We start from the raw sequence: 12,916 nt of genomic DNA, 5'->3' as shown, positions 1-12,916 counted from the left end.
AGGGATGCAGCCAGGCATTCCCACCCACTTGCCCACTGCCTGTTCTGGGGCACAAAGGGTTACACGGCACATCGGGCTCCATCAAAGAAAGCATTCCTTGTCCAGGGGAGGTTGTTCTCCTCTTTGCCCAGTCCCACGGCTTCTAAAATTAAACCCTCATTGGTCACTGTGGGGCCTGGCTCTACCCAGGTGCTTGGTGCCAGGGGGCCCTGCCAGCTCCTCCACCTGGCTCCCACACAGTAACTCAATACAAAGCAACCAGGGCCGCCCAGTCCCACTCGTCGGTGGGCTGGCTGCCCCTGCTGCCAGGCGGATCTGTGCCTTCGCAGCCAGCATCCAAGGCAGGCCCTATCTGCTTAAACCCTGCCTGGCCCTGCTCAAGGCCTGGGCCCTGGCAGCGGGTGGCTGGACACATTGGACTGGGTTATAGCTGCCTCAGTCAGAGATTGCTGTGTTAGGCAGAGGGAGCAGAGCTGCCAGCAGGGAGACCCATCACTGGAAGGGGGCAGAGTTCAGAGAGGTGGTGGTGCCCAAGGTGATGGTAGCATCTAGCAAGGTCCACAGCCTCCTGGGTGTTGTACACAGCACACACACACAGAGGCTGCACACGTGTGTGTGTATCCAGAGCCATGGACCATCCAAGCCCCTGTGAGCTTAGAATTAAACGTGGGTCGTCAGACTTCTGGGTTCTGTCCTCCACTCTCCATGTTCAATGCTGGATAGGCCGTAGTCTCTCTTGGTTTCCTGGCCTGCATGACCAGACTGGGCCTCCCCATCTCAATCAGGGAATAATTGTGCTGTGCACTGTGCTCAGTGGAGGGCACTAAGGACAGGCAGAGGGATCCAGACAGGACCTGCAGACTTACATGCTCCCTGGCCTGTGGCTGTGCCAACATGATAGGGAGGGGGCTGCCAGTGCATTATGAGTGGCCCTCAACAACTGGCTGTCATTAACTAGCCAGGGGATGCTCAACTCCTGGCCTGCAGACCAGATCTAGCCCCCAGCACCGTGTCATCCAGCCCGAGGCTGTGGCTCTGCATGCTATTGAGTGCAGAGCTCAATCCCAGCACGCAGGGCTGGGCAGAGGCAATGCAGCATCCTGTGGTCTCAATCCCCACCTGTGAGGCAGGACAGGCAGTGCAGGGCCCCACAGCCCCGATCATAGCACATGGGGCCAAGCAGAGGGTACATGGGGCTCCAAGGCCCTGATCCTGGCACACGGGGCCAGACAGAGGCTGCGTAGGTCCCCTATCCTGACACCCAAGGTCCAATCCAGCCTGCAGACTGGCCCCTCACCACTCATTTTGCCCATGTGGCCAAAAGTTTGAGCACCACCAAAGTATCCTTGCTGGCTGTGGAGTCTGGCTCCTCACCTTCCCGCCCCGCCCTGCCCCTCCACAAGCAGAGGGACCTTTGAGGTTTTTCTCCTCACTGCCTGCCCTATGCTGCTGTTGTGTGACTCCTGCCCAGCTGCTGTGCTCCCCCCTGCCCCATAGCAATGCTGCATGGCTGCTACCTAGCCACGCCACACTCCACCTCAGGTGGCTGCAGCAGTTCAGGGAGTGAAGCAATCCCTATGCTCAGGAACAATCCTTCAGGGTGAGGTCGCATTGGCATGACATGGAGGGATCTTCTCCACGTGGATTCTGGGGGAGAGGGGAGGGGCTGTGCCCTGCAGCCCACCCACCCGCCACAGGGTGATGGTGATCAGGCAGGGGTCTGGCTTGTGCAAGCTGGCAAGCCAAGGCACAGTGTGTCTCCAAGTGATGGCACCATTCATTCCTGCTGAGTCACTGCTCCAAAACCGGGGAGACCAGTAGCAAGACACGTCAGCATCCCAGTGAGAGTGAGTTTGCAGAGCACCCTCACCCTGCAGAGTTTGCAGGGCCTGTCTCAGAAGGCCTATTACTCACCAGGGCAGCGATGTCTGCTGGGTTCATTTGGAGTTCCTGGAGCTTCTCAATACCTGGCCCTCCTCCAAGGGGAACAAGGAATGGGGAAAAAGGAAGAGACAGGCTGCATTTCCCATCCCCTTGCATGATTTTCAGCCCTGGGGTTGGGGAAAGTGCAGGGGCTGTAAGTCTCACCTGAAGTCCATTAGGAAAAGCAGAGTCATCCTATGCTGCAGTCCCTGGCAGGGGTGCCAGCCCCCACCCTCTTGCTGGGCTCTTATGACAAGCAAGGAACACCACTGAGTTCAGCCAAGCTGCCAGTACTGCTCTGGATTTCCCTAAGGACCCCTGGGACAAAGGTGCGCCCATTGCAGGGGTGAAATTTGCAGGGGCTGCAGGAGGCTGTGGCAGTACTGGTTCGGGGGAGACCAGAGCAGATGCCCAGCTGATCCCAGGGCTTTGGGCAGCTCTTAGTCCAACATGTTTCAGGGAGAGGGGCTGAGAGTCAGAACTCCTGGGTTCTTTTCCCATCTCTGACACCATGTGACCACAAGCCAGTCACCACCACCCTACGCCTCTGGTTCCCCATCTGAATGATGGCTTGTGAGGTCCAGTGAACTCTTTCCAGCCAGCTGCTTTAAGATCCTTGGGCCACTTCGCAGATTCCTGCCTACCCTCTGCCTGGACCTGTCAGCTTCCACAGGCCCCGTCCAGCCACTGGCTACTCCTGTGCCACGTCCCCTCAGTGACACTGCCTCTATAGCCTAGTCCCTAACACTGCCAGCTCCAGCTGTGGTGCCCCAGTCTGCTCCCTGCAGTTAACTGTGGTGCCCATGCTGCTCCCTGGCTTAGCTGCTGCTCTGTGGGCATATGGGTTTAAATGCAGGAATTTGTGGGTTTCCCTGAAAAGCGTTAGAGGAGTCTCTTCAAGGGGGATTCAGGTCCCCATGCTGCATTTGCCCCCATGGGTAGCTGATGCCTGCCATTCCTGCATCATGTGTCATGTCCACACCTATTTGATCTCTCACCCCCTCTGCTCAATCTGGAGCATGTGCAAGGGTTGTTGTGTAGATGGCCATGCTGTTACGTGTCTCCAGCACAGCAGGCCAGTCTCAGGAGTGCACCTCATGTTCAGGGTTAGGGAGGTCTCTGGAGGGCCCAAGGGAATTGACTCCAGTGTCTGGGACCAGCCAGGCTCCACCTTCCATGGGAGCGAGCTTGGTCCTTGCTGTGGAGAAGGCTTCTGAGCCAATGGATTGAACAGAGTTAAGCCCAGACCATTGCTGCTGTCCTGGCCTCAGTGTTCACCTCAGCTGCATCCGAACATGGGTGTGGGGATGCCCTAGGTGCACACTCAGCCTGGGCTGCAAGGTGCCCCAGGGTGGGCAGAGCAAGGCTGTCTGAATACACTAACCCCCTCAGCACCTGCTGGGATTGGCAGGAAGGAAGAGAGGGGGTGGGCTGGCATCTGTGTTTGGCAAACAGACATGTGTCCACACCTGCTAACCTGCTTGTGTGCATACAAATACACTTCCCTGCTGGAGTGGCACAGATGCACACCCATGCATGCTTTCTCTATGTCAAGGGTGCTCAACCCCCAGCCTATGGATCTCCCCACAAGTCAGGAAATTTGGTGGCAATTAACACTACCATCTCTCCCCCGTTGCCAAACTTCCAAGCCCTGCACAGTAGGGCTGTGCGAGGCTTCGGACCGTCTTCAGATCCAGAGAGGCTTTGGACACTTCGGCGTCTGAAGCAGCATGTCCGGATCGAAGCACTGGCTTCGTTAGCCTTTCTGAAGCGGTCCGGAGCTTCTGAACTGCTTCGGAAAAGCTTCAAAGCTGCTTTGGAGATCTGGCCATAGGGTATAATGGGGAATCAATGAAATAGCTATAACTTTGTTGTTTTTTGTCTGATTTGGATGAAACTTTCAGGGGTGGTAGCCTTTGCTAAGAGCATGAAGCCTGCCCAGTTTAAAGAAGATCAGTGCAGGGGTTTGGGGGGAACTGCACCCCAAATTCTTAAAAGCAAAACTCATGTTATGTCTATGTGTTACATCACAGGAGAGTGAAACTGCAGGGATGGTAGCCCCTGATGAGGCCACAAAGCCTGCCATGTTTCAGGAAGATAGGTGCAGAGGTTTGTGGGGAACTGCACCTCAAGCTGCTGACAGGCAAAACTCATGACATAGATGACCCTGTGTGCGTTAAGGTGCAGCGGGCTGAAAACTGCAGGGGTGCTGGGCCCTGCTGTGGCCACAAAGCCTGCCAGCTGTCAAGGAGATAGGTGCAGGGGGAGTCTGGCTTCTAGAGCCCTGCACTTCTGGCTGCTGACAGGCAAAACTCGTGACATGGGTGACCGTGTGTGTGTTAAGGCGCAGTGGGGTGAAAGCTGCAGGCCTTCTAGCCCCTGCTGAGGCCACAAAGCCTGCCAGCTATCAAGCAGATTGGTGCAGGGGGGTTCTGGGGCCCTGTACCCCTAGCTGCTGACAGACAAAACTCGTGACATGGGTACTTGTGCAACTGACTGTGTCTGTCTTGGGGCAGTTGATTGTCTGTATTGATTCTTTCCTCTCCTTAGTCTGTGGTTTTGTAGGCGTTAATCCATGCTCGTTATGTAGTAGCTAGGTACTGTGTATGAGCTGGTCCCTGAGTGAATCATGATTAGGGTTATTGATATACACTCAAGAGATCCCAGGTAGCGGGTCATGCCCCACTGCTACAGAGGAAGGCAAAAACCCTCAGTCTGTACTCATCTGATTGTGGGGTAAAATTCCTTCCTGACCCCAAATATGGCAATTGGTGTGACCCGGGGTGGAAGGGGAAGACCCTCTAGCCAGGAACCTCTGGCTTTAAGTCCCAACAGCAGCAGCAGCACACTCCACTCAAAATCCCCAGGCTTGGCTGCAGCCAACACCCAATGGCTCTGAGGAAGGCTTAAAAACACAGGCTGATTGGGCAGTACCAGGTCCATCTATGGGCATTGGCTGCCGTGGTTCCCCTGATTTACACAGGTTAGGGTGTTATGTCTTGTGTTGTCAGGGTTGCATTTGACACGAGGGTGTTAGTTAACCCTTGCATGCACAGAACCCCTGGAGTCAGCATTGTTGCCTTAGTTGTCCAGATAGGGAGACTGAGGCATGGGGAAAGATTTGATTGAATTCACTCACCAGGCCAGTGGCCACACGGGGAACAGAACCCAGGTGTCCTGACTTCCAGCCATGTCTTCCCTAACCAAGTTCTCATTTCACTCCCAGAGCCGGGGATGGCACCCAGGAGGCCTGGCTTTCTCACAGCCCCTGGGCAGCTGCCAACAGTTGGAGAACTGGGAAGCTATTGGCCTCAGGATTGAGTGGGCCATGCCCTATCCTCTTTGCTCATTTCCAGCTTATTGGGCTGCCCCTGTCCTCCTGGCAGAGTTCACTGTGGGGCATCCATCGGCACCCTTCCTCTCAGGCTATAGAGATACGTCATCTTCCTCTGGGGGGGTGGGGGTGCTGAGAAGCTGCCCAGCCCTGGCTGCTTCCCAGGGAATTCCCCTGGGCAAGGCCATGTCCTTAGGCCACCCCATCCTGCCTGGGCCCTGGGGAGCATACAGCACAGGAGAGGCCAGGAGAGGTCAGCCTTGCAGGGAGGCACTGTGCCACGGGGTGCCCTAGCCACAGCAGATGCTTCCCCTGCCGTGGCTGCTTCATTCCTCTTTGAATGATCGTGCTCATCTGGGAAGCTGTGCTATGCTCCTGGGAGCAAGGGTGGCCCAGATTGACCGGGGTCCAGCAGCAGAGACAGAACATGCTGGGATCTGCTTGCCCAAGGAGGTGTATACCCTGGGGTGCCTGGATCATGCCAGCCCCAAACTCTCCTCAACCTGTCAGTCCTCCAGGCTGCACTGCAAGTCACCTATGTTCTGTGCTGCCTCTGGTAGGCCCAGTGACGGAGCTGCCCCCCTGCTCCAGACCAACAAGGATGAGTCCTCAGGGAGGATTTGTTATGTAGCAAGGAAGAGCAGAATGTTCCCTTTCCCTCGGGGCTCCTGGCTGACATTTCCTGGGCTGGTGACTACAGCAGGGGCCTGGGATCCAGGACTTCTGAGTTCTCTTCCTGGCTTGATGGGCAAGTCCCTTCCCCACTCTGTGCCTTGCTTTCCCATCTGGCCAGGGTGGGAGGCAAGCCCTGGCCATGACCCTGAGGCAGTGCTACTTTCTCTTCCTTCCTGCCTGCCCTGGTTTCCTGTTCCTTCAGCCCAGAGCCAGGTGACCCACTGGTGGGTGCTTCTCTTTCCCAGTGTTGGCTCTCTTGCTTCTGTCTTTTTGTTAGAGTGAGAGGTTTGGACACGAGGTCCCTGTATGTCCCAGAAACTCCCCCACACACCTCTCCTTTTCCTTTGGGCTCCAGGCCACCAGCTTTATGGCCTGTTCTGCTCTGGGTCTCTGCCAGGGCTTCCAATGGTAGGGGGTGTCTGGGGCATAGTTGGGGGTGCAGGCACCTGCAAACTGAGCTGAGACTTGCCAGGCTTATCACACACATGGGACTGGAGAGGCAGGCAAGGGAACTGGGCAGGGCCTGATCAGACCTGGAAGCCTAAAGTGTCCATGCCCCAGCCCCTGTAGCCCCCTGGTTGTGCTGTGCTGCTGGATGTGGGAGCCCAGGGGCTGGGGATTTACCAGGACTCTGCGAATTAGCACAGTGTTTCCCCCGGCTCTGGACAGATCATGCTTCCTTGCACACGCCCCCTCTGTCCCACTTACCCACAGAACCTCCTGTCCCCTGACTTTCCAAGGGAAAGGCTGCCCCTTACCCCATTTGAATGGTGAAGCCCATCCCAGCTGTTCCCAGTGTCCCTGCCATGCTCCTGCATTTTAGTATTGGTGGGCCAGTCAGAGGCACATTGCATGCAGCAGTCACGTGGAACACCCCCCCACCCATGTGTGCACACACCCGCACTCTTGCTAACATGCACACATGTGCATCCTCTCACCTAAGTGTGCCCAGGTACCCTATACCTTGCTGCAGAGAGCCTTGTGCTGTGTGGGGAGAGCCTCCCAGCGGATCTCTGCCCAGTCTGGCACATGGCCCCGCTCCTTCTTGCGAACAAACCCACTCTGGGTCTTACACCAGCTCCTTGCACCCTCATGCAAACTCCCACATGCCTCTGCCTGCTCACACTCATCCATGTACCTACGTGTGCTTGTGCAAGTCTTGCAATCAGCAGTACAAGCTGAGCCAGAGATGAACCTACTGATCACATGCTGTCTCCCCTGCCCAGTAGTTCTACCCAGGCCCCGCTGCCTATCGCCCTGGGGGTGGGGGCACAAATCTGGGGTGCTCCATCTCAAACCCCCTCCAACCAGACATCCCACTTTGTCCCAGCAGGGCTGGCAGGCACAGAGCAGAGTGACTTGTGTCCTGGCCACTTCTCCATTGTGCCATCGCAAGGCAGGGAACACTTCTGAGCCTCTTGTCCTCAGCTCACCCCTGGAGCGCGCGATTGTTCCCACACGTGTGGTATGTGCAGAGCCATCACGCACCGTGCAGAGACCCCTGCCATGCCTAAGCCCCGCCAGGGGTCACCCGAGGACACAGCCCATTCTCTCTCCCCACCCCCACCCCCCGCATCCCCTATACTTCCTGCCTCTGGGGGGCCCCGCGGGGACCCCGCGTCGCCACAACCCTTTGATGCGCTCGCTTAGCTTGGCCCTGTGCCAGGGCTTTTGCAGAAATCCTTAAGTTTGAGGGGGGGCCTGGACAGGGAGGGAGAGGGGGGTGCACAGGGAAGGGGGAGGAGCCGTGCCCTGCGCCAGGCTATGAGGAGGGAGCCCAGCTGCTTCCTAACCTCGAGGTAACCTCAGTTGCTTTCCAGCACACCAAGGAGAAGGGAAAGGAGAGGCACCCGGCTCAGACCCACCAGCCCCAGCAAAGGGCGGAGGCAGCAGTTTGGGGGGCAGTTGGTTCTGCCCTGTCCTATTTATATGTTAAATGGGGTCGTGTCAGTCCAAGGGGAAGAGGGTTGGATGGACTTGTTGGAGCTCCCGTCCTTAACATTGTGGCTCTGTGGCTGCTTCCTGCCCCAAGGGTGACCCACAGCCCCACTTCCCCCCCACCTCTTTAATGAAGGGACTTGGCCTCATGCAGGCCAGAGGGGAGTCAGTGGGCCTGCATGTGGCACAAATGCCTCTCTCCGGGAGTTGTCCACAGCTCTCTGCTCACAGGAGGACATGGGCTGAGGGCCTGTAGAGCCTGCCCTGCTGTCCCTACAGAGCAGGACAGGGGCCCTGGTAGGGGTTGGGAGTGGGGGGCAGCCCTGAGAGGCAAGAGCCCCAACACAGCTCAGTGCCTGGGAGCCTTCCACCACTTCTGAGCAGGAAAATGGTCCCCTCCTGAGGTGGAGGGGTCTTCCTCTGTCCCTACAGCCCCCATTTCAAGGCTGTGCCTGCTCTGTTTGTTTCCATAGGGCTTGTTGCGCAGGCTGGGCCCAGAGGGATCGGTGCCCCTTTCCATCGGCTGCTCCTGCCCCCCGGGATGCTCTGTGCCAGCTGGCGCTGAGGCGGGCACCATGGGGAGTGCATTGTAACTCCTCCCCATCCCACCGTCCCCCCAAATCCCAGACCCGCGTCTGCCGTGGCGACCGCGGCGCGAAGCAGCTGGGGGCGGAGCCCACCTCGGTCTCTCCTGATTGGTCCTGGATGGAATTGCGGTGAATGGAACAGAAGCCCAGCACCCTGGACTCGCAGTCGGAGCCAGAGGACACCCGGTAAGAGCTGTGGGGAGCCCCTGCCCAGCCCGTCAGAAACCCCCTTCCTGTGCCTTCTGCACCCTTACGGCCCAGGGCAGCCCTGCAATCATGATTTGGCCTGGTCTAAGATGTCAGTCTTTGGAAGAGATAACAACCTACTATTGCTGCTTGTCCAGTTTGCATGGAAGAAACCCTGTGCTGTGGGTGGGTTGGTTCCAGGTTTGAATGTTACTGGTGCCTCGTGGCAGAGTTGAGCTCACCTGTCTTTCATGATGATTTCCATCTGGGAGATTTCCATGACCAATGTTGAATTTGCATCTGGGGGAGCTGGTAGCTTCGGGTTGGGGTGTGTTGAAAGTGTGATCTCTTGGGGGTGTGGCTGACTCAGCTCACAGTGGGGAGAGAGGCAGTCTGTTCCATGCCCATTGCTCTGGGGGTACCATACTGGCTACTTGCTGTGCCTTGTTTTTTTGGGCTTGGGGGACTCTAAATGGAGGGCTGTTAATGTGTTCTGTGTGCAGTTCAGCAGTGGCTGTCACTCCTAGGCAGGGCTGCCTCAGGGAGAGTGGGTTGTGTGAGCACATGCCAGAGCTTGAGTGTGCATGGACCATGAGCATATACGATCATGAACACATGTACAAGGGAGCATGAACACATGTGTGAGAAGGCTCATGTGAAAGATTTCTCCAGTTCTGTGTGGTGGCAGGCTAGAATTGGGTCTGGAGAGATGTGAGATGCCAGTCCTGCCCATTGCCAATGTGCCAACCAGACCTATTTCCCACTCTGTCCATCCAGGCAGGGCTGGGGTGAACAGGAGGGAGAGCAGGATGATAATGACCCCATTCTTTGACCCTGGCAGGGCCTGAGCCCTACTGGGTTGAGGGGTATGGCAGGTGTCCCTTGCAGGCAGACAGGCAGTCGGCCCCCACTGCTGCTCCTGCCGTGGCCGTGTGTTTGCACAGCCTCTCACTCCCAGAGTTTCCTGGCATCAGGCTGTGGCACAGGTGCCTGCCCCATGCCTGGCACCGGAATTTAGCCAGCCATGCCTGGGGTGGCATCCAGGCAGCCAGAGGGAAGGGTGGGATAGAAAGCCCCTCCTGTGAGATCATGGTGCCTTGAAGGAAAATCCATACACCATGGGTACATGTGGAGGGCAGGGGGGTGTCTGCCTTGGGGTCCTTTCTCTACCTCACTCCCTAAGCAGCCCAGCCGGGCATCTCCCACACCTCTGGCACTGCAGTGGGTCCGGGGTACTGAGCCCAGGCCATCAGGGGGGCAGAATAGGGAGACAGCTCCCAGGGGCTGGGCCATAGCAAGGTCAGCCCTAGGTACAGCATACCTCAGCCAAAGGCAGTGGCATGTTGGTGCCTGTTGCCCTGCTGGGGAACCCAGTAGAGGGTGCTGGTGGGGGTACTCAGTAAGGGTGTCAAGTTGTGTGGGATTAACATGCTGCAGAGAACTAGGTGAGGGGCCCTGTTGGGGGCACCAGGGTGCAGGAAGCAGGATAGGTGGGTGCAGGGGGGCACTGTGCCACAGGGAGTGACAGCAGGGAGCTCAGTAGGGGGCACTGTGCTTCAAGAGCAGCGCATTGTGCTAGCAGAGGGTGTTTGGTAGGGGGCACTGCTATGGAGTGCTCTGGAAGGGGAGGACTTTGGTTCAGTGGGAAAGGCAGGGGCTTTATAGGGGTGCTGTAGGGCAGAGGCAGGGCACAGGGGCTGCATGGGGCACTGCTCTGCAGGGCTGTGCCAGCTGTGAGCAGGGCTGCAAACCTGAGGTGCTCTGCCCCCTTGTGGTCAGTCAAGACCTCTGAGAAATCTCCCCAGGAGTCGGGCATTAAAACCCCATCCCCTGGGCAGATTCCCTGAATGCCTCCCTTTTCTACAGTTTCCACTGGAGACGGGCTCCTCCATCCCCTCCCATCCTAAAGTGACTGCTCAAGGGTGTTACTGTGTGACCCCAGAACAGCCACTGTGCCCCACCCCAGGGCCTGCTGTATCAGTGGGGTGTTGGAGAAGGCAATTCCTGGGCCCAAAGATCTTTGGAGCAGTAACTGCTTCAAACCCCCTCTGCCTCAGCCTAAAGGCCACAGGTTCAAATCCTCCTTAGTCCCTATGAATGGGCAGATAGTGTGCCATAGAGCCCAGGGCATGGAGTGGGCTTGGGGTGCAGGAGAGGGGAGTGACAACCCTGTACCCCAGTCCTTGGGCAATTTCCCCCAGCCCCTGCCCCTGTTAGCCAGCAGCTGAACCCTCCCAAGATGGAGCAAATGGCAGCAGGGTCCCCCCACCCCCATATACCCTGGTTTGGTTCCCCAACCACCTTGTAGTACCTGAAGGTGGAATCACTTGTGTGTGTTATCATTTCACTTGTGTGTGTTATCATCTTGTGTGTGTCCTATCATCAGTAGGACTTTCCTGGGGTACAGGGTTCAGGAACATTTGCTATGTCTTTTGATCAGTACCCCCTGGGAGCCCATGTGTGGGGTGTACTCCCAAGGGGCCCAGCAATTTGCCTGGGGGAAGGATGCATTTGTGCAAGGGGGTGTGTTTGCAAGCATGCCATGGTGTGTGGGCGGGTAAGGGCGTGCAAGCTGGCTCACGTGCCCCATGTTGTTCAGGTTGTACTTTCAATTTTGCTGCTCAGTGGCCCACTTGCTCTCATCAGGCTGCTCTTTGAAGTCTTGGCTCTGAAGGGCTGGCAGGAAGGCCTGAAAAAACAGACGTGTGTGTGTGTGTGTGTGTGTGTGTGTGTGTGTGTGTGTGTGCGCGCACACACATATGTACATCCAGCCTCCTCAGCATCACGTGAATTCACAGTGCAGAACTGCAGCAACCCGCCCTTCCTTAACCGCTGAAGGAAAGAAAGATGCACACACCACACCTGCAGGTGTGCACCAGAGACATGCATGGACACCCACAGACATATATATGCTTGCCCCCATAATCACAGCCTTGTGCACAGACACGCATATGCATGAACTGTAGCTCGTGGTCTCTGCTCATGGCTGTCATCAAGTGCCTCCATATCCTCCAGCCTGAGGCACTGTCCTCCTCTCTACCCCCATCACCTCTTGTGCCACTGTGGCAGGGTCCCTGCAGTGTGGGGAGGGACCCTCTGGTTCAAGAGGCCTGTCGGAAAGGAAGTTCCCAGCTTTGCTGGTGCCATAACGCTCCCCACTCCCAGTGTTCCCTGCCATGGGAAACAGCAGTGGCCAGGGTCATCCTACAGAGGGGAAGCTGAGGCAGGGAGGAGGGAGGGCCTCACTGCCGGCCCATGCTAGGTTGCAGAAGCTGAGAGCTGAACCCAGGTGTCCTGGTTCCAGCTTGCAGGCAGGAGACACGCACCTGTGATTTGTGCACCTGGCCACCAGGTGGCAGTGCTGCTTCATGGAAACCCAGCACAGGGGCACTCACCTGGGGGAGGAAAGGGAGTCCTTATGTGGAGGAGGGGGGCATGCAGCAGGTGCATGCCCCCCTGGGTCACCCTTAGGCTGGCAGGGGACCCAGGCCACTCCCAAAGGGCTGGGAGAGCAAGGCTGGGGCAGTCTAGGAGGTGAGGAATGGGGGCAGGAGGTCCTGGGATTTCCTTACACCTGTATTGCTCCAAGTTTTTTCCTGTGAGAGCCAGCGTGGAGTGGGGAATCTACTAACCATCCCACAAGGCTTGGGCCCTGGGAGCAGAGAGGATGTGGCAGCAAAGGATCTTGGTGTGTAGGGCATGAGCTGTGCTGGCCCCCTGCTGCCAGGGCACAGCTAGGACACAGCCTGAGGACACACAGCGTGGGAGTCCCTTCCCCACTGCACCTCAGTCACAAGCCTGCCAGACAGGCACATGAAGAGGACTGCACGCAGGGTGCACAGTGCATGGATCCACATGCACCACAGACACCTTCACAGCCCTCACACTGATGCATGCAGAGCACAGACACACACGTGTGGACACACGTATCACAGACACACACACACAGCCCTTATGCAGAGGTACCTAGATGGATCCACACACACACCACAGACAGGCACAGAAACCCATGCACCCCAAACACACACACAGCCCTTGTGCAGACATGCATACAGACACGTGCGCATGACGGACACACAGCTGTCATGCAGATATGCTCACACACGTGTATACACTCAGCCCTTGTGCAGGCACTCGCACACCACAGCACACTCTTATACACACGCACGCACACATACACCTCTCACACAGAGGCACACACACACACACAGAGCCCTTACACAGATGCACACGTGCATACTCCAGAGTTCTTACCTTGACACACCCCACACTC

General features: G+C 57.3%; 1 protein-coding gene across 3 annotated transcripts in view; it reads left to right on the top strand.

Annotated features, from left to right (window-relative positions):
• THRA (thyroid hormone receptor alpha) overlaps window positions 1-12,916 on the top strand; it is a 61,011-nt gene that overhangs the window by 31,165 nt on the left and 16,930 nt on the right. For 2 of the 3 annotated variants that reach the window (XM_059725468.1, XM_059725467.1), the window contains exon 3: window positions 8,344-8,643. The exons of the other annotated variant lie outside the window; for it this stretch is intronic. In XM_059725468.1, the coding sequence (XP_059581451.1) occupies window positions 8,591-8,643 (53 nt within the window). In that variant the 5' untranslated portion in view covers window positions 8,344-8,590. The remainder of the gene's footprint in view (window positions 1-8,343; window positions 8,644-12,916) is intronic. 3 annotated transcript variants of the gene reach the window in all.

The sequence above is a fragment of the Alligator mississippiensis genome, chromosome 4 (assembly GCF_030867095.1).
Source record: "Alligator mississippiensis isolate rAllMis1 chromosome 4, rAllMis1, whole genome shotgun sequence".
In the NCBI taxonomy this organism is placed as follows: domain Eukaryota; kingdom Metazoa; phylum Chordata; order Crocodylia; family Alligatoridae; genus Alligator; species Alligator mississippiensis.
This window is presented reverse-complemented; position numbering and strand designations above follow the sequence as displayed.